Source organism: Eleginops maclovinus, chromosome 12, assembly GCF_036324505.1.
Source record: "Eleginops maclovinus isolate JMC-PN-2008 ecotype Puerto Natales chromosome 12, JC_Emac_rtc_rv5, whole genome shotgun sequence".
In the NCBI taxonomy this organism is placed as follows: Eukaryota; Metazoa; Chordata; class Actinopteri; order Perciformes; family Eleginopidae; genus Eleginops; species Eleginops maclovinus.
The window spans coordinates 22,490,088-22,510,977 of NC_086360.1; the positions used below are offsets into that span (position 1 = coordinate 22,490,088).

The following is a 20,890-nucleotide window of genomic DNA, read 5'->3' on the forward strand; positions in this document are numbered from 1 at the left end:
ACATCAGCGTCCAGCCTTCCTTCGTTGGAATGACTTCAATCAGTGCCGTTCGGAAATTGTAAACATACTTGTATATGTATAATTTGAAACACAGACTTTAGAAAAACAAAACCATTTGTTTATTGTGAGTGTGTCAACTGATCATATTTGGCAACACACAACATTTTGGGAGAAGGTCCTAAGAGATATCATAGGTCAGGTGGAGTTTCATACTTTAATAAACCAATTACACCATTAGCCTCCAAAAAATGTTGTGTAACATTTCATTGTCATATTTCATGTATTCTCTACCGATTAAGCATCACACTTTCTTGAAGTAGGAAAAACTTTCGAGAGATGTCAAAAATGTTGCTGCAGACGTTCAATACTGTATCTTCATCTCTCTGAATGCTACATAAAAATGCACGCTGTGTTCCAAATGTTGAATAAGTCTGAATAAGTATCCCAATAGAAATAGATGGAATTTCCTTTAAAACATAATGCTCTGCAGCGGACAAAAAATATTCATTTATCCATCAAGGGCGCCTGCAAATTAAAAAAAAAGGAAACAGTGAAGTTAGGTTAAAACAACATATGCACATTTAACCGCACATGCAGAGACTACGATCTGAGATGTTCAATCATATGGCTTATCCTAACCATAGCCAGAGATACAAATATAAAGTGGTATGGTCATATAAGAAATTACTTACATTTTGTAGATCTAGTCCATTCCAATGATTGCGGCGTATGACCGATTGTGTGAGACTGGCTGCTGCACAGAGTACCAAACAAACTCCCAGCAGACACACACTGACTTCCAACAGATGTCGCACTGCCACGTTTCGCTCCTCCTACAGAATAAAAGTAGAGAATGACGAGACGGTATGTGTAATATGGCTGAGAGAGTTATGTTGTTCATGCTTGACATCCTGTACCTGTGTTAACATGACTGTGAGTGTAGGATCATCCTGTGAGTGCAGACTGTAGCAGGTTTGTGATGCAGCAGGCTTCTGGGCGCTCACTTCAACATGGATGGGTGAAGTGTTTTTCTTAAATGCTGGGCACTCAGGCGGAAGTCTTTAATTAAAGAAGAAGCACGAAATTAAGGGCACTCAAAATGATGCATGCAGGAGCGATTTTTTCATACACATTTGCAGATTCATAACATATACAAAATACAACAGAAAGCTTTACTATTTACGGAATTGTATTGAATGTGCAGATTTGTAAACATGTTTTTCCTAAGAAATCTGCAGTATAATTGGTTTCCACTAAGGATGGTGATTTAAGAAAGCTGAGAAACTTTAGAGGGAAATGGTCTTACAGTCTCATGGGCAGGAGGTGCGCTGGGGCACTTATGGTGAGGCAGGTGTAGGTATCATTTTCGGACAAAAACGCCAGAGTCACATCAACAGTCTCCGTTCCTTTAAAGTAAAACAATCGATCATGAGTGAGATGTTATGGTTATTCACCTGCTTTTATTTTATTTTGAAACCAAACCAATGCAGTGCCAAACTAACCTCCAAGATGTAACTGACTGGCCCTGAAGGCAGTGTGTAAACCAAGGTTTTTCAGGGAGCCACTGTTTGAGTTGGTAGTCACAGACAGAGGAACCTTGAGATGCAAAGTGGTGAGAGGAGTCTTTGTTGGGGTAGCTAAACTGTCTTTATTCATCAGAGGAGAGGGCACTGGTGAGACAAGCTCAGATGAACTTGCATTGGCTTGCACACACAACCGGTGCTGTGAAAGAGAGGACAGTAGATGGTTCCAGTCCTAAAAGAGGAATAAAGTGTGTCATTTACAAATCAGCTAAGCACAAACACAAACACAAGCATACATGCATTCACATCCTGCTTGACATCATGTTTTACTTGCAAAACAACTTAAAAGGATTGTGTGAACAGATTGAACGCTGGAAAATCAAACAATCGAATAAGTCCTAACCTTCACTGAGTCGGGGTTAGGAAGAGTGTGGTTGTAGCTGTAAGAACTGAGGCAGATAAAGGTGATAGCCAGAGTCAACAGACACAGGAAAAATGTCACCACTGGAGGATTTTGGGGTACATAATCCCTGAGGTTGGTCACCGGCTGCCAGAAACCCATCATCACACTCCATATACACCTGTGCCGAACTGTAAACAAAAGTCAGTCAGATAGAGAAGTTTCTACAAGTGGGTTTCCTTCATGGACTTTGGTCGGTAGTTAGACCCTGGTCCACACATTGGATTACCTAAAGCAAGATAGTTCAGGACTGTTTGTGTTCATCTGTGATTCAGAAGAATATAGCTTTTTACAGGTCTTTGTCTTTCACACATTTAGTTTGGTTAATGTAGCCCACATCATTTTAAGATGAATGACATTCAAAACAAGATTAAACACGCTGTTGATTTATGTTAAATTGCCATATGCCTTAACCCGTCTAACAGCTGACAACTTTTTGCACAAATGTTTGGAACACGACGAATAGCATATATTTAGCTAGTCCACACCATAGACCGTATATATACATAAATGAGTGCGCATTACCGAGCATTAGGGCACGTGTAACTTGTTTACCATATCAACAAACGAGCTCCATTGAAAAATAACGTTACTGCTTACAACGTTAGGTTACTGTTATTGTAATGTTGCAAACCAACGAGTTAATAGTACACTTCATACCTTGAATTTAAGCATCCTCCTATTATCACGTCGTTAGTTTGGGTAATTACCTGAGTTACGCGACCGTTAGTGAACAGCAGATCGAGATTTTAAGATGTTTAAAGTTCAGTTCAAGCTGTTCATAGATAACATCACGACCGCGCTGTCATTTTACGACAGTACGCCACCATGACGACGACCATGACGCTATTCACGTGACGGACACAGACCATGGACCAGACTGTTTTCATAACCAATGCGTTTGATTTATTTTAGCAAACTATTTCATACACATAGGTCGCTTTCCCAAAACTCTCCCAGTATTTATTGCTTTTCTTAAAAGCAAAAAAAGTAATTAAACAAAAACAAAAAAGCCAAACAAATGTAGCCTACACATTTATGAACACCTCAACTCTTTGAGTGGTCACTTCTGATGTCACTTTATACTTCTACTCCACTACATTTTGGAAGCCAATGATGTAGTTTATTCCACTACATTTATCTGAAAGCTTTAGTTACTAGTTACTTTATTCATTCATATTGTAACCTTTACACACTATAAAATATGAATTAGTAAGTCCTGAAAAAAGTTATTCCTCCACATTCACCAGCTGTGATGAATACAGATATGCAGCAAAAAGCATTATCCAGTAATTTCATATATATGTTTCCATTATGGGCCATCACAGATGACAATGTTACTTTATATTTCTTACTTTAAGTGCATTTTGATGTAAATTATTTTGTACTTTTTCTTCAGTAAGATGTTGAATACCTGACTTGTACTAGTCTTTTTACAATGTAGTATTGCTATAAAGCTACTTAAGTAAAAGATCTGAGTACTTCTTACACGTGTTTATAAAATGCAGTAGATGTGTAGCCACTTAGTTGTCCATTTCGGCACATTTTCAAATAACATGTGATTTGTTTTTTGGGACAATATAATGGCCTTGACTTCTTCCTACAGTTTAGAGTGGCACTATTTTATTAGGCTATTGTGACAAACATATTTTGCCACAACCACAATACTAATTTAAATGAAGCAGTAGAGAACATGAAGACATTACATATCATACAATTCAACAATCTGAGCATTTTATTTAGAAAATGATTTGAAAAAATAATACCCAAATCAAATAACATTGTAAATTATTACAATAATTAGAAAAACTATAAGACATTTGAATTCATGTGACATACCTTCTTTATCTGTATTATTGACCCGTTTTTCTCAAAACAAGGGTGTTATGTGAAAAGAAATGTCAAGATAAATGCAGCACAATTGAAACAAGTGGGATTTATATGTAAAGTTATTGAGCAAACAAAACATGAAAATCAGATATGTAGTTCACACTGCAACTGATGAATTTATATTTATACTTTGTGTGCTTTAATTATGAAATGGTGCATAACTGTAATACCTCCTGAATATCATTGCCACTCCTCTGAGAATCCTTAACATGCATATTGAGTTCATAAAAGTGGAGTCACACTGAATCAAAGTATCATTTCCCTTTGTCAAAACTTCAAACTGCCGGCAGTTTTTTACCATTGGTCACGCCAATGATATATTCAGTGTTATAAAACTAAGGATTCCAGGTGACTTTTATCGGCTTGAATGCCCAAGTATCGGGGTGCCCCATGTGCATCAGGTCTTTGTAAGGGGAAGTGCTCCACTGGAAGGGTGGCACCTGGTCCCATGTTGGCCCACTCACTGCCATCATCACGTAGTCACGAAACATCCCGTAGGAGGTCATCTGAACAGGAACACACAATGCATCAGATTTAGCAAACACACAAAAAAGAGTTGGGTAAGCATGGGCAGAGATATGGGCGACAGGAAAAAGATAAATGGGAAATATAAAAACCTTCATGTCTGTTCCTCCATGCGATCTCTGCCTTAAGGCGCCAAAGGGATATGTTCCGTTAGCCGGGTTCAGGTCTGAACGGGCTGAGATAGCATTCTCTCCATTTCCAGGTGGATTGCAGCCTTCACACTTTGACAATGGATCTTCCTTGAAGTTATTATACCTGAGGAGAAGACATGGGATTGCATTAAATAAAATACATTTTTATTAGCATATAAAAAGTGTAATGTTAAAGTTTGCTTGTACCTCATAAGGCGGATCATTGAGTCCACATCTGTGACAGCTGTCTGGTTTCTTCTGAATATCTGAGCGCGAGGATTCTGGTCCAGAGAGAACCACGGGCCGTACTTCTCGACCAGCTCATTGCAGCCACTTGCATTGAATATTTCCTCATAGTACCTAAGAGAAAATACAAACAAAAGAAGGTTTTACATGTAACACATTAAAAACACATGTGATCTAAAGTATATGTTTATGTAAAACCTTTAAAATGGTTACTCACGGTATGTTGTAACTTGCCCAGTACCCTTTCTCCAGCAGTTCCTGAGTTTTATCTTTGAAAACAACTTGTCCCCTGCAGCATTAAAAGATACAAAAGTGATTTAGAAGTCATGATAATGTAATACTGAAGTAATGTATGACGAAAGACTTACGGGATCTGTTCCAGCACAACAAAGAGCTCCTCTTTAATGTCAGTCTTCCCTGGAGTGAAGTGGTTATAGTCCACAATCATCCACTGGTTATTATACCTACAAATTACACACACAGTCTCAAATGAGCATAAAACCTTTACCCTAATAGCATTAACTGATGTTGTTCTTTTTTATTTGACTGTATAATCATGTAATTGATGAAGTCACTTATTCAGTAGTTCACAACAAAGAAACAGCCTGATTGCAGCTGTGTAAACCAACTGACTTCTCATGCTGATAAAAAGCCTGTTTCTGCTTCCTTATCCTATCAATCCACATGACAGAATGAGGTCACACAAAACCACATCTTATCTTTGTCATGCAATGGAATTGTTAAAACGGAACATAAGGACAACAGATTAAATGGAGACAAAGTGTCCTACGTGCATCTTTGTCAAGTTATAAGCAGAGCCAAGTTTATACAAACTGCATACCAATAGGCAAACATGCTCTATTACGGCAGGTGTGGTTCATACAAAAAAGATTAGAGTTTAAACATTTGACTTTTAACAAGTACAATTGCACCATTTCAATAGATTACATTTAACCAGTCTGCATCATCACATATATCACAATATCCCCCATTTAAATGCTTTTCATTAATCAGAAATACTTTATTAATCCCACACTGGGACATTTTTCCAAGTTAAAGAAAGGAGAAGTTAGGATAAAAATAGTCAAGAAGCAACATTTGTGGCATGGAGAGTGCATTAACCTTTTTCCTCACTGATGCTGTTTTCCTGTTAGCCTTGCACCTACATTATGAGCCTATTGTAGGTTCAGGGTGTCTGCAGGTTTTAACAAGTGCAATTTTAGACTTTTTTAGACCTTTTTTAGACCATCATGGGTTAAATTTAAGACCTTCACGAAGTATTAAAAAAAGAAATAACAAAGCCAGATTGCCGTCAATTTACATTTATTGTCAATGAAACAAACATATTATTTACATTATTTACATGCTTTTAAGCTCTGCACTTTTGGTGGCAATTTCATCCCCCAGAACCTTCAGCTGGGAGAGCTTGTCTTTGGCAGCCCTCCTCAGAGCATTTGATTTTGAAATCAGATGTGCCATTTTGCTCCCAGCCTTGCCCTCTGCTTGCTCTGCCAACTCATCTGCCTCTTTGCCCAGGCTCTCAGTAACTTTATGTAGACTGTCCCTCTTGACTTTCAGGTCTTGTAACTGCTCCTCCGCGTGTGCCCTTTTCTTCCCTTGTGTCTCTGTCTCCTTCTTCTTCCTCTGTTCGTCCAAATGCACACGGTACCGTGACCTGGCAGCCATGACAGATTTCATTAGGTCAGGTGTAAGTGGAACCTTGGTAACGCCCCCATGTATTGCAACGTAGTCGTAAACAAGCCTGTGTGCGACCAATGTTTCTTTTTGCATATTCTCCGTCTCGATCTCTTTGTTCACTGAGAAGCCTCTCTCTACAGACGCCTGACCATGAGAAAGCAGTAAAAGGGTCTTGCAAAACGCCCAAAGATCTGGGTATGCCTTGCCGATGAAGCCATGAAGGAAGACATCTAGCCTCTTTTGCATTGGCTTGAAGGAGATGAAATCTTCATGCCTGCACTCCACAGACAACGCAGCATCGAACTGTTGGAGAATGGTGTCCCCTGAGACAAAAAGATGTAAAAATAAATTTACTTATGGCTTCCATTTAGTCATCACCATTGTGGCTTTCCTTACAGCTCTGTGGGGGTACAGTCTTTAAACCACACAAAACGGGTGCATGGAAATGATTTGCTGGAGTAACCTAACTTAAGAGATCTACACTCAAATATATTGTGATCATATTTTGACATACAATAAATACTGATCAGTTGCTAAATGCAGATGCTAAATATAATATACAAGATTATCTGAAAGTGGCACGCATAATTTTCCTCAGCCCTTTTTAGAACTCCTAGTACCAGCACAAACTCCTCCTGCCAGCTGCCTGTTGAGCAGAAATGTCTGCACAAGTCCCTTCATCTTTGCCTTGCAGCCGTCTGGATCACTGCTCATCACTGTGGGGTCTAGACAATCCATCTGCCTAACGGTACTGTACTTAAGAGGACTCTTCTCCTGTACTTTCTTCACCATGCTTGAGAGTCCTTGCATGCAGTCCCTTTTAAATTCAAGAATCCTGAGGTCTGAACTTTTGCTGTTCTGTACAGAGAAATGCGAAAGGAATGTAAGCAAAAATGCTGTACACATGGGCTTCCCCCTGATAATCTTTGACATTAAGCTATTAGTACCTTGAGGGCCTCCTCAGCACCCAAGCCAATATCAACACAGTGCACCGGCATCAAGATATTCTTGTCACCTATGTCCAGTTTGGTAAGCTGGGCTGTGGTGATGTCCTGCAGAACCTCTCGTTTCACGAAACGACGCATCAGACTCTGTTGGACGATAACAAAAGAAACATTTCAATTACATAATTACTTTGCAAAATACTGTGTACCATTTTGACTGTTGTAGATTTGCTGTGAATGTGTCTTTGTTCACAACTGTATTTGTTTAATTACAGGCCTACATAATGCTTTACTTTTGAGCTGGCGGTGTAATGGGGTGGGTGGGTGGGCTGGCATCATAACCACACCAAAACTCTCAAAATCAATATAATGCAATCATAAAATCCATACATCCATTTCATGACAGTTTCCTAAATAATGTTCTGCTCATTAGAAAAGGCATTACCTTGATCAACTCTGCCAGATCTTTGCCTAGGTAAGGCATCACCGGCTCCTCAGTCTGGTATTTCCTCTAAAACGGATCAAACAGCTGGGCGATGCTCCTGAAAAACTGCAGCTTAGGTAGAGTCAGGGGATCTTTCTGGGCTTCTTCGATTACAGCAAAGCTTCCAGTGCCAGGATTTGGAAGCTCCTTTCTCCTCACAGCATTGGTGTACACCAGCATAGATGACCAGATATCCAACGCTCGTATCACGACAGGCAGGTTTTCCAGCCATCGGTGCCCACACCATGCCAACGGGAAGCGGGTAGACCTGGTGGTCTTCTCGTAGTCCTCTCGTCTTGCGGGAACATTATGCAACAATGTGTGCAAGGCCCTGAGGATCTTGTCCACCTGCCACGATGAGAAGCCTGTTTTAAAGTCATTGTGTACGGTGTGTAACCCGCAGCTACCAACAGATATGAGCTGAGAACCAGCGTACAGGTCAGCATATTCCGCCTGGAACAGCTCAAAGAACTTAAAATTTACATTTGGACCATCCATTGAGATCGAAATCAGCTTGCTGAGGTCCAGGTGGCCCGCACATTCCTAAGGGAAGGAAACAAATCAACCAGTCAATTAAATTAGCATATATTTAAACAACAAAATCACACACACAGGCAATAGTTATGTGCAGCTAGCATACAAATAAGTAATGGGAGCAGAATGTAAAGGTTGGCCAATGAAAAGGAGGCATGTACAAATTATGATTAAGAGAAGGCAATTTAATACACAGATGTCCTCATTCATTCTCTCACACAGCAATTGCAGAGCACTACTTCAGAAAATGAATAAACCAAATCTCCCAATGATCAAAATATTTTCACTAAGAAACGTTTTGGACATGGTGACAGAGACAACTGTATATGCGGATCAGACGCGCAGCCACACACCTTCCGATTTTAAATGGAGCCCCTTTTCATAACAGGAGATGAAATCGTTCGTCGGTCTTTGCATTACGTTTGGGATCATAAAACTACCGCAACACGGAAGTTGTATGATCCCTGCCGTAATGCAGAGACCGACGAATAACATACATCCCCAACAATGACAAATCAACTATGCTGCGTTACGCAGCAACCAACATCTGGGGCCATGTTGTTGTTATGCAACAACCGGTGCTGGGGGAAATGTTGCGTTACGATAAACCCGGTGTGACAGGTGGCTACCCCGTAACAAGATGTTACTCCAGATGTAAGAAACGCAGCGATTGGCCAAAAGTACTTCTATTAATTTTAATCAAGAGTGACATTTTTACGACCAATCAGTGGATAAAAATAATACAAAAAAAGCACTTACTTTGATCTCCTTCAGCAAGTCGTTTGCTGTGGCATGGCCCATAAATTGTGAGCCCAGGTACCGGGACTGTACCTGGCCGTCATCCCAGTACCTTACGTGAAGGTCCAGTTGCTTCCTCTTTGTTGCGTGGTTAAGACTTTCGTCAAACATAATGACGAAGGGCCCGGTCACCTTTGAGATAAGCTCTTTTTTGACGAACTCTGCCACTCCAAATCGGAGTATGTACGACGTCTTGTCTCTCCCGCATTGGAATGTTTTGGCAACTGTGGAGTCGGGGAACATCGCTTGGAAAAGCTCTCCGATGCCGTCATTGGATCTGCATGACTGGTGTTTAGCCACTGTGTTAAGCGCCCACAGAACTTCTGCCTTCATTGTATCAGTGGAGCCCAATAGATCACGAATATTACCCATATTATTTATTGACGACGTGCTGCTTGCTACTGAACAGAACTGGGCAATTCCATGGGAATTGCGTGCTGCATTTGCCGACTCCTGGTGTTTGCTGGATTTTGTGTGAGACTCCAGTGCCTTGATGCCCAGGGTCCCGAGTTTAAGAGTTCTTTTGCAAAACGTGCAGTATGCCTCACTGTCATCAGCGGGAACGCGTTTCAGCCAGTCTGCAAATTGCCCTATTGAGAGCCAATTGTCGTTGAATTTACATTTACCCATCCTTTTTTTTTAACTTTCTCCTGCCATTCGGACGTTATCCTACTTCGTAACTATTCCCGCCTTGCTCGCACACAGAGAATCAAAATACTTGCTGCTGCATCCTGTGACGACAGTAGATTTCCGTTTCACATCTGTAGTTTTATTATTGTACGTTCCACTAACAGCACATGTCATGTAGAACTACACGGACCATAACTGCCACCATAACAGAAAAAGAAAAAAACAGAACGGCGTGGAAAAGGACGTAAAAACAAAACAAACAAAAAAAATAATCCTTTGTCGATATTTTGCATTGAAACGTAGGTCTTAAATTACTCAAACGCAATTTTAGACTTACACTGCGAAATATCTCTATATTTTAGACTTTTTTAGGCCTTAAATTGAAAATGTGTAATTTTAGACTTTTTTAGACTTTTTAAGACCCCGCGGACACCCTGTAGGTTTTGTATGCGTCGTAATACTCACGTTCCACTGTTGTATTTGCTGAATATCTCGGCCCACTCCTTGCCCGTAGAAGCTAGTCGATTAGCCACAATGTTCCTTAGCCACTCCATGACGCTCCCTGTGGGCTGCACAAACTTCCAGAGAGCCGGGTTACTGTTGCCAATGGTGGTTTCCAAAGTAACCTGGAGACACAAGATAGATTAGGGAAAAAAATTCTAGCTTTACTCAAGCTAATCAACATTTTTATACTGATAAGACATTTAAATAATGCAGTATTTTTTGCACTCAAAAGGTATTATGGCAGGAACAAACAGTTCTCACCAAGCCACTACTTAGGATATAAAAGTCATCTCCAGAGAAGATTGATCCAGGGTAAGAGGAGAATGCCTGAGTTCCTCCGGGTAGAAGATGCTCGTCTGAAAAAATAAGTTAAGTACATAATAAAGTTAAACTTATGGGTATTCTTATCATAGATATCAACAACAGTGCCAGTCCATTACTGGTGCTTCAAACTTCAAAACGGGGCTGTAAATTGTGGGTCATACAGCCTTTTAAGAGGAAACCACTTTAAATAGTAAATAAACTAGAAAACAATAAACTAGACCATCAAAGCCTTTATCATCACATCTTAATTCATACTCAATATGTAATTGTGAACAGTAAAGATTACAGAATTCATGTAAAACCACAATAAACAATGTATACATTCACAATCACAGCTTTAACATGAGCAATGATGAACCGAAGACAGACTAGAATTAGAAATTACCTGAAGGGGAAACTCTAAAGGCAAACATGTATTTCTTCATGATGCGAAGCATGGCCTGGTAGGTGTTCCAGGTGTCATGTGACACCAGGAGGTCCTTATTGTTTGGCAGCAGCTTAATGAGAGCAGAACAGGAGCCCGATCCAAGAGGTTGCGTTAGGCTGGATTTGTTCAGAGCTGATTCCAAGTCCTCCAGATCCCCGCCCATTTGGAATAGTCTGGTTGTAGTAGCCGTAGAGTGTGTGAGACAACAGCAAGAAAGTACATTGATAGAACAGTGAAGAAACATGTTTAATTAATACATTAAAAAAAGAATGGAGCCACTTACAGGAAGCCAAATGGGTTGAAGGATATCGACCCTGATGGTAATGACAGCTCATCATTAAAGCTGTCCTCCAGACCTTTCAGCTGCAGCAGGGCCAGACGCACCTGACAGACAGAAAAGAAATTGTCAAACATCATATTTATGGCTTTTTAACATTTTTCAATGGACAGAAGCCATGCAATCATCCTACAAATACTCAAATCAGACCTGGTACCAGTAGGGTGAACTGGGCTGCTTCTCTATTTGATCCTGAACCCACTGCAGATTGGTTGTGATGAAGGCCTTCAGGCGCTTGCAGTAACCAGTTTCAGAGGTGAAGGGCCCACAGTAACCCATCAGAGTGTTCATCCAGTGCTTATAGATGAGCTACAGATACACACACATCAAGTCTTAAGGTTAAATACAAATTGACGTAGGTAAATCATAAAACGTTCTGACTGATGTTAGGTTGAGCACAAAAAGGACTGTAAAATCTAACCTGAGATGTGACTGCAGCCTCCACTGCACCGGCAGCGTAAGCCTGGATACTGTCATTGTACTGACTGCTGGTGGTGATCTCCAAGAAAGACCAGCTACAAAGAGAGGGCATGCAAATAAATAAAAAGGGTGAAACCTATTGTTTGTGTGCAGCCTCAAACGAGTGCACGTGCTTAATTTTATTACTAAATGATATCAAGGAAAATATGCCTGTGTTGTAGGTTGGGAGATAACAATACATGGTTTATATCCTCCTGTCATTGTCTAAACTGAAGACTATTGTAGATCTTTGGATCCCACTCTGGTAATCACTTTTTTGGGTTATGCCTTTCTTTTTCCTTTCTGTTTGTAGAATGTCCAGTTTGCCTTGAGTTATCATGGTGCACATATGAAATTATGTTTATTGATTAGCCTAGGCTACTTGTGTTCTCATGTTTTGCTTGGATTTCTCCATATCCTTTTAATTATTTGTGTTTGTGTTTTATAAAGTCATGCAATTATTGGGTTTCTCTGCTATTCACTATACGTGTATGGCTATCTTGACCTCTCCTGTCACGTGTTTCACTTGTGTTTTTAGGTTACTTGTAGAAGAACACAACACAGTTTGCATTTGAAGGTAGAGTTGAAATAATTAGTGGATTACTCCCAATACAGAAAACTAATCGAAGAGGAAAGGCGTTCAAATATATTTTTTGCAAATATAACAAAACCCCAGCAAAAGAGTCCCTCCAATAGAAAAACCCAAACATGAACTCACCCTGATCTTTTGATGTCATCAGTGAAGTTGGCCCAGGCCACAAAATCTTCTCGATATCCCTCAACAACACACAGCTGTCCTGTTTGTTTGTCAATAACAGCAGTTTTTATTTCTGCTCTAACAGATGCACACATAAAACACAAACCGATTAAAACCGTAAACGCAGTTTTAAAAAACCCAACAGCAGAGGACTTGTTTTGTCTGGACGCCATGTTTGCCAGAATAAGTCACATGACAGTGCGGGTGTCTAGTCACATGACAACATGAAGGACACGCCCACTCTCAAAAGCCACAGCCCCACCAATCACAAAACAGATACTCGTGCCAGCCGCATAACATAAACGGTGTCGTAAAGTAACAGAGTAGATTTACGGATAAGTCTGTACTAAAGTACATATTTGAGGTACTTGCACTCGAGTATTTCCGCTTTTTCCTGCTTTTACTGTACTATCTTTATTTAATACCTTTATAGTTTTTTTGTTTAATATTGTGAAATATAAACACCCCTAAATGAGACTTAAGTGACACCCTGAGTAAATTTCCAAGCTACACTGCAGTATCAAAATGATTAAAAACTAGCTGCACCTTTACCAGTTAAAAGAAGAAATGTTCATCAGTAATGTACTTGAGAAAGCTTCCTAATATTTTCAAAGTCATTATTTGAAAACGTTTACTAAAATTTCAAACAATGCAATGTTGTATTTTTGCTTACTTTCTTTCAAAGTCAGTCACGTACACAAACAAATTCCTTTCAGACATTAAATCTTTAAAGCATGATATAACATTTTATATAAAAACTGAAATCAAACCAATATACTTTTGAGGCATCATTCTATACAAAACATTGTAAGAAATCTAGAAGTTCCACAAAACATCCGCTGAAAATGTATTAGCTCCTTTTGCCACCCAGTCCTCATTTTGTTCACAGTCCTATTTCTAAAATGAAAAACGGCAACACTGGTCAGACTCAAAAATTCGGCAAGGACAGTGATGGTGGGGTGATTCAGTCTTCTGCATCCCCTCCAGTTTCCATCTTCTCCATTATTCCCTCCATAACTTCTGACTGTCGCTGCTTTTTGTTGGCAACTGTCAATGAGGATAAATTACACATAAAGAAATAAATGAATAAACAGTGCAGTTGCTTTAATTACTGCATGTTGTTTGAGAAGTATGTGACTTTACCATGAAAATGTTCAGCTGTTTTCCGTCTCAATGTCTCCACTGTTTCCTCAGCATCGGCCCACTCCAGCACAAGGCGTCGGCCGTACAGATGGGTGCTGTGGCACAGTGCAGCAAATGCTTTCTGGGGGAAAACAGGAGCATAGTTTGTATGAAGATTATGATCATTTTTACTAAAGCAGTGTTTCAGTCTGAAAGAGTAGAGATCACAAACCTTAGCGTCCTGTTTGGTGATGAAGTCAATAAAGCCGAAGCCTCGATGATTCCCTGAACCAGCTGCTTTCTTTGGAAGACGGACTGTCTTAAGCTCTCCAAATGTACTAAAAATGACATGGGGATGGAATCATGGTATTAGCAAGTTATCCTTTTTCAGTTTTTTGACCATACGACATCTGAATAAACTCAGCTGAGTGTGTATGTGATAAATACCAGAAGAGTTCTCGAATTTCCCGGACAGTGGCTTGGAAGGGGACGTTTCGCACAAGGATTTTGGAGCCCGTCTGTTTTTTCTCTTTTTGCTTCTTCTTGCGTGACACTTCAGGAGTCCTGCACACAGAGGAAATACAAAAATGAGTAACTACTTATGAAGTGAGTTTACATATCAAAACAGCTAAACTAGCCGTCTTCACAAACCCTTACAGTCAGCAGTTGAAATAATGCTTTTTAACAAGTAATATTATCCTGATGCACATTTCAGATGATTCAGACTCCAATATCTTAAGGTTGGTGCTGATGCACACAGCTTCAGTTGCCAATCGCAACGGTCTTGGCTTATATAATCCATAACACTTTACTTTTATATACACTTGCACATTCACAATTCCTAATATAGATATATTATTTATATTTGATTATTCTGATGCATTTCTTACCTTGTGGCTCTCTCAGAGACCTTCAGCTCAAGCTGGTGATCATCCACAGAGCAGTGCTGGTGGAGGGATGAAATATAAAAACACACTTTAACAAAGATCCAGGTTGCCGAATGTTAACGTTTTCAACAAGGTGGACTGTACCTGCAGTTGCCTCAGGGCCTTCTGTGCTGCCTCCGCTGTCTGATACTGAACAAAACCAGTAGCCCATGGACAACATGTTGCCTGTAAACAAAATAACATTGTAATGGTGGTTGTTAACAAAACATAATAACTGCGCACACTTTTGCACCAAAACAACGCCAAATGAAAATTCTATACTAATTGAATATCATGTGTTAAAAAAAAATCACATCTTACCATATATATATAAATGTACTGTTCTTCCAGACCAAAGTATATGCTGTGTTTTATTTTACACGGTTGGGAAGGATTCAGCTTTTTTAAAATGTTTATTACCTGTTTTATCTTTCTTCTTCGAGATGGTGCAGGAAGTGATCTTGCCACATTTGGAGAATGTCTGCAACAAATGAATAAAACAATATTAAGCATAATGCCATTATTAAAACGATTACATAAGGGTTGAATGTACCGTATGAATTAACCCACCTCCTGTAGGGTCTCTTCTGTTGTGCTGAAATTTAGATTTTTGATGAAAAGTGTGGAACCAGGAGCAGATTGCTCCTCCTCCTCCTCCTCCTCCTCTGATTCCTCCTCCTCCTCTTCCTTTTTCTCTTTCATTGCCTCCTCTTTTTCTAGTACTTGGTGGACAAAATACATTTTGGTTATTTAAAAAAATTGAAAATGTTTGTGTATGTTAAACAATGTGTCAGAGAGATTTTACCTGGTTCTGGTCTGCCTGCTACAAACACCCCAACAGGAGCCCACTCCAGGTACAGCGGGATGTGTTGGAACTACAGTTTTCAGAGATACAGTCAGTACAGTGCAAGCATCAAACGTGCAGGTTTTACTGGTATAAAGCGTTACACACCTTGCTGTAAGCCAGCCGCGTGAAGGCTCGTTTCGCCTCAGTTGGCTCGAGGAACTCGATGATGGCTGTGAGGCCTGAGGGCGGCAGCACCACTCGGCCCAAAGAGCCATGAGGAGAGAACAGCTCCTCCAACTCTGCCGCAGTCACACCAGCTGGAAGGTTTTTCACCAGGATCACAGTTGTACTCCTCGCTGCTGCTGCCTGGGAATGTATACATGTAGGAAATCATTCTTAAAAAGGGGACTTGATTTAAGGCACGGTATAATGTTTATTGACAATTTAGCAATTACTAAATGGGATCGAGCATACCTGACTAAAGGAATCCAGACTGACACCGTTGTCCAGTAGAAACTGCCGAGTTTCCTGTACAATCTGTGTCTCTCCCAAGGCCATCCTCACAGCAACACTTCCCTTTGACTCCTGCAGACAAGGGCAAACATAGAAACACATTCAAATGTGCAAATCATTCACATGTTGATTTAAATGGGAATGCTGCATTCACTTTGCAAGGTTATTGGTGGATGTTCTGCTCAGTTTAATGGTCAATTTGAAAATCACAATAATGTTCCAAATAGTTTTCTTCACTTATTTTAAAGTTAATAGTTTCACTTAAGTTCTGAAAACCAGCAGAAATGCAGAACTGCGTACACTATCGAGATACTCAATAACCGTATCCAATATCCCTTATTTCACGCTCGTATAGTGGAGCCCTACTTTAAACTTGACATGGATCACACAGTACTCCCTGCACTCATTTGAACCTCAAGCACTTGCTTTGCATTGATCTAATGCAGGCATGTTTTTGGTCTGAACACACACTAATGATGGGGTTGAGGGACGTGTTCGAAACAGGAAACAGCTTTACTCACATGGTCCAGGACTTGGCTTTTTGTTGTGTTGTATTTGTCAGCAATGGCATCTGCTACTGCACTTGTTCCCAGAAATAGGGTGTTCCAGTTGTGGGAGCTAGAAAGAACATTAAATCAAGCAAGGAGGATGAGGAGTCGAGTCATTTGCCAAAAGGTTAAAATATTTAGTTGTATGTTCAGTCATACGACACCACAAACACAGAATGAGAGGATTATTGCACTTACACTGTTTACCTGGAACTTGAAGCTTTATTTTTAGCATCTTTTTGCCGTTTGTAAGTCGAAGAGCCAGGACCCCCAGCGTCTGAGTCCGTCTTTTCCTTCTTCAAGGTGGAGGGCAGCAGGTGAAGCATCCTGCCCTGAAAGCAGGAGAGAATTTATGTAATTTACCAGCCTCAACTTCTGTGAAAAAAAGTTGGAATACTAAGTCTGTTTCAGTAAAAAATACCTGGAATATATGTCCGTCCAGCTGAGCCAGAGCTGTCACAGCATTCTCTGGTATCATGTACGTGACAAAAGCAAATCCTTTAGGTCTCTTGGTTAGATTGTCAATCGGGAAGAGTATCTCAGATAAAGGACCTGCAAAGATGTTCAATTATTATTCCCCAAGTTTAGAGTGAAAGCCAGAGTGAACTTCTATAACGATTTGTGTTTAAAATTCACCATGTTTAGCAAAAAGCTCTTTGATCTCTTCCTCTGTGCAGGTGTAAGGAAGGTTCCTGATGAAGAGCCGACCGGACTCTGCAACATCTTCCTCCTCTTCATCCTCCTTGAGCTTCCTGGTAAAGCTTCTGTCAATTTCCTTGTCCTTTCTATCTCTCTTCCCCTTACCCCCAGAGGAGTCGACACGGAAGACCTCAATGTAACGCCCACCTGAAAACACAAGCAGGTGTGTCATTGTCAGCCAGGAAAGAGTGATCAGATACACAGAAGGTCGGCGATAATTTCACTAGTATTTCTTACCTATGTAGTCCTTATTCTTCTTCAAGGCCTTTTCCGCCTGTTCATCAGACTGCAGATCCACATATACATAACCTGAAAGACACAAAGACACAGGGTTTATATAGACCGCTCTGCCCTACAGGTGGTTTATATTGTAAAACATCTACGGTACATTATCCAGCATACAGAGCTCTATCTTAAATCTGGTAATGTCGTTTTATGTTAGAAATAAACAGTATGGCTTCCTAGCATATAAAAACTGCTGGATGCCAACTTGTACATGTTGGGCAATCTATATGCGAACATTTTCAGCAACTTTTTCCCCACAATATTAGAGTGTTTTGGGGTTTTGGAGGATGCTAAATCAATTTCCAACAGATTTGTTCTAATTTAAAACCTTCAGTGGGCCAACATTGATATAGTTGAAGTCATGTTTTATAGGATTCTTCATTTGGATTGGACCCACTTTACTTCAACTAAGTTACAAATTATAGTTTATGTGTGACCATAATTATCCAAATAATGCAAAATATGTAATTTTTCATTAACACACTGCTACACTTTAAGGGTAGTGGAGGTAACAAAAGATATTACACTTCAGAATAATATGACTATGTGCATTAAATGTAATCAGGGTGCTTTTGCTGAGAAAAGTCCTTTAAATAACAAACCTGTTCTATTCCCACTTTCGTTTTTCCCAATCCTGATTGCTGCAGGCTTCAGGGGCAACATGAACTCCCGAATTTGTTGCTATTAAAGACACACAAAAGATGATCTTTTTCGTCACAGATGCACGTGGTACATGAAATATACAGAACTTTAAACAAAAGGTGGACTATCTTTACAGCAACTTTTTAAACCGGGACGCTGTTGTTCACTCACCTCCTTCACATTGAACGGGGCTCCTCTTAGCTTCACTGTAAATTCTGTTGTCGGCTCCATCTGCAACAAATAGAATGAGTGTAAACCAGAAAACAAATAATGTACTGAATTGAATTGTTTGACCCGTGTTATTGAAAACTCACCTCCTGCTTGGGAGTTTTCTTCATTTTGCTTGGCTTCTCATCCGCAGGGGAATCTAAGGTCTTTGAGAGGTTTTCTCTGTCACCGCTCTCATAGGCGCTGTCTGTGTGCTGCGCAGGAACACCATCTTCATTTTCATCATCCTCCCTCTTCATCATCATCATCATCATCATCATCCCCCCTCTTGCTTCTCCTTAGTCTCTTCCATGGTGTCCTCCGTCTGTGCCACCTTTGAGCGCAGATACTCCATATCTGATAAGCCAGACTTCAGTGCTTCTTTATTGGCACCTGAAAGCAATAACAATTTCTCTGTGACTACATGCAAATCCAGACGTCAGAGGATCCAGCCCATAGATTACAACACACTTTTTATTTGCCTACACTAAGAAGGGACCATCATTACCAACCTTCATCTTCATCTTCTCCATCTTCATCCTCTCCTTCCTCCTCCTCAGCTTCTGACTCGTCTGAATCAAAGTTAAGGTAATCATCAGAAGCAACCTTTTTCTTGCTCGGAGTCTTCACCACGGCAGCCTCAGGATCGGTTTTCTGCTGCATAGTGTCGTTGGACCAGGTCGGTGCTTGGCTTCGGTTCTGATGCACCGACAGGAACTCCTTGAACCCCTGGTCCTTTTCCAGCTGAGACACAAGACAAGAAGACACGCAATGCTTACAACTTACATAAACCAACAACAACAAAGAAAACTTTACACACTTTGTGTCTCTTTCGAATATAACAATGACATATTGGTATGGTCAAATGCCCGAAAAGGATTCTCTTTTATAAACAGAAACACTGTCATTTATCTCTTATTATAACAATTAAGTTATGTCAATAATGTCATTATGTCAATATTAAACAGGTTTTAGTGAGGTTGATTTAGACCTAGGTATTACAAGCGTAAATATAAATGATTTTCAAAGAGATTTCTGCACTTTGTGGTTGGTAACCAAAGCCGTATTGATGTTTATTGTTTGTGTTTGATAAGGAGCCTGAGGTTGGTTTCATCATATAATTACATTTTAACAGAATACAAACATTGAAGCTGACACTTTTACTCACAATTTCTAGGGTGCTGTTGGTTTCCTTTTTCTGTTTCTGAGGGCAGAAAGAGAAAGTATTTTAGGGATAATAATACACATTATACTTTTACAATCTTCATATGATTTATTTTGAAACATTGTATAAAATATAAAGAAGCTCCGAAGAGATGTCCAAAGCTGTTGAATGTGATTATGTGGTTATTGTTTATTCCTTGTGATAAAAACACTCTCTTCCTGGTCATTTTGTGTCCTGTGTACCTTCTTGATGTCTGTGTCAGCAGGAGTGGAGGGTTTCTCCGGAACTGAGCTCTGGGTGTGTTTGCTCCAGGGTTTGGCTTTAGTGGGGTCTCCAAACGCCTTGCACATCTCCACCTGGAATACATGTAAACCACGGTGTTAACTGTTTACTGGTGGAAAACAAAACCACCAGAGTCAAATTTTTGTAAATACTTTACAAAAAGTCAGTTAGAACTTGTTTTTTACAACAGTAAAATACTACCACAATATTATCTAGAAATGTCACATGTATAAATATAATTATATTCACAGATAAAAGGCAATTTTTCCGGCCCAATATTTACTGTAATACTTTTGTACTTTTACTTGATGAACATTTTGAATGCAGGACTTTCCCTTGTAACAGAGTATTCCTACACTCTGGTACTTATTTGACTTAAGTACACGATCTGAGTACTTCTTCCACCTCTGGGGAAGTGCTTTGACAATAACGTAAAACTTTTGCACCACTTATTCTGATAGTCAGCTCCATACCGTCACTCTGGATGTGTCCACGAAGCTCTTGTGGAAGTGTTGCAGAGCTTTGTTCGCCTCTTCCTCGGCTTTGAAACCCACAAAGCCGAACTTACGGAACTTGCCATCCTTGGTAAACTTCAGAGTGCAGTCTGTCACTGTCCCGAAGGCAGCAAACATGGACCTGAACCTCTCCTCCTTCATCTGCACACAACACACAGCGAGGTTACATCTTCAGGTAAAACCAGACAAAAATAATGCTGACATAAGGTGGGTTACTTACCCCATTAGGGAGGTTTTTAACGATGATCCTCGACATGGTTTAGTAGTTGTATTTCCACCAATATAGCCTGAGTTTAATGTTTAAATATATGTCAACACACAAGCATGGACCCTGCTCTAGGACGCCATGTTGAATGGGAGGAGCTTTTTGTTCTTCTTCTCTGTTTTCCGACAGTCGTAAAATAAGCCTTGCTGCCCCCTGCTGGAGAGGGTCAACTGTTCGGCAGGCACATCTACTTTTTACGGGAGAGGATTAGGGACATATTTTTCGCGATTTGTTTTCTCTGAGATTACAGTCAGAATTCGGAG

At 40.1% G+C, this 20,890-nt stretch overlaps 4 protein-coding genes across 8 annotated transcripts; all 4 read right to left on the reverse strand.

The window, feature by feature from the left end:
• Positions 1-96: 96 nt before the first annotated feature.
• zgc:158398 (uncharacterized protein LOC568894 homolog) lies at positions 97-2,832 on the reverse strand. Of its 2 annotated transcripts, none has more exons than XM_063897406.1 (7): positions 2,694-2,832; positions 1,927-2,114; positions 1,503-1,755; positions 1,307-1,406; positions 918-1,059; positions 693-833; positions 97-525 (listed from the first exon to the last, which is right to left on the reverse strand). In XM_063897406.1, the coding sequence occupies exons 2-7, from the start codon at positions 2,086-2,088 to the stop codon at positions 505-507; spliced, it is 819 nt and encodes a 272-aa protein (XP_063753476.1). In that variant the 5' UTR covers positions 2,089-2,114; positions 2,694-2,832; the 3' UTR covers positions 97-504. The 2 variants fall into 2 exon arrangements, with proteins under 2 accessions (XP_063753476.1, XP_063753475.1); XM_063897405.1 differs by having other exon boundaries at positions 2,644-2,816.
• Positions 2,833-3,695: 863 nt separating this feature from the next.
• Positions 3,696-13,103, reverse strand: plbd2 (phospholipase B domain containing 2). The gene is made up of 12 exons (XM_063896922.1): positions 12,633-13,103; positions 11,877-11,970; positions 11,606-11,764; positions 11,402-11,502; positions 11,077-11,291; positions 10,629-10,723; positions 10,329-10,489; positions 5,144-5,239; positions 4,993-5,064; positions 4,737-4,889; positions 4,491-4,653; positions 3,696-4,379 (listed from the first exon to the last, which is right to left on the reverse strand). The coding sequence occupies exons 1-12, from the start codon at positions 12,842-12,844 to the stop codon at positions 4,209-4,211; spliced, it is 1,692 nt and encodes a 563-aa protein (XP_063752992.1). The 5' UTR covers positions 12,845-13,103; the 3' UTR covers positions 3,696-4,208.
• LOC134873381 (uncharacterized) lies at positions 6,089-10,306 on the reverse strand. Of its 4 annotated transcripts, XM_063896926.1 has the most exons (6): positions 9,195-10,288; positions 8,385-8,444; positions 7,863-8,249; positions 7,421-7,564; positions 7,094-7,331; positions 6,089-6,796 (listed from the first exon to the last, which is right to left on the reverse strand). In XM_063896926.1, the coding sequence occupies exons 3-6, from the start codon at positions 7,899-7,901 to the stop codon at positions 6,135-6,137; spliced, it is 1,083 nt and encodes a 360-aa protein (XP_063752996.1). In that variant the 5' UTR covers positions 7,902-8,249; positions 8,385-8,444; positions 9,195-10,288; the 3' UTR covers positions 6,089-6,134. The 4 variants fall into 4 exon arrangements, 2 of the variants coding, with proteins under 2 accessions (XP_063752996.1, XP_063752995.1); XM_063896925.1 differs by having other exon boundaries at positions 8,385-10,288; XR_010166953.1 differs by lacking the exon at positions 7,094-7,331 and having other exon boundaries at positions 6,562-6,796; positions 9,195-10,306.
• A 294-nt stretch (positions 13,104-13,397) lies between the features above and the next one.
• On the reverse strand, positions 13,398-20,720 carry rbm19 (RNA binding motif protein 19). The gene is given in 27 exon segments (XM_063896921.1): positions 13,398-13,718; positions 13,815-13,935; positions 14,026-14,131; positions 14,241-14,357; positions 14,684-14,739; positions 14,825-14,881; positions 14,883-14,905; positions 15,140-15,200; positions 15,290-15,441; positions 15,525-15,594; positions 15,672-15,872; positions 15,981-16,091; positions 16,541-16,637; positions 16,775-16,899; positions 16,989-17,119; positions 17,204-17,413; positions 17,504-17,575; positions 18,154-18,232; positions 18,365-18,424; positions 18,508-18,654; positions 18,656-18,676; positions 18,678-18,793; positions 18,913-19,144; positions 19,569-19,604; positions 19,808-19,921; positions 20,321-20,503; positions 20,583-20,720. Coding segments are annotated over 27 exon segments (2,817 nt in total). The 5' UTR covers positions 20,619-20,720; the 3' UTR covers positions 13,398-13,635.
• Positions 20,721-20,890: the final 170 nt, after the last annotated feature.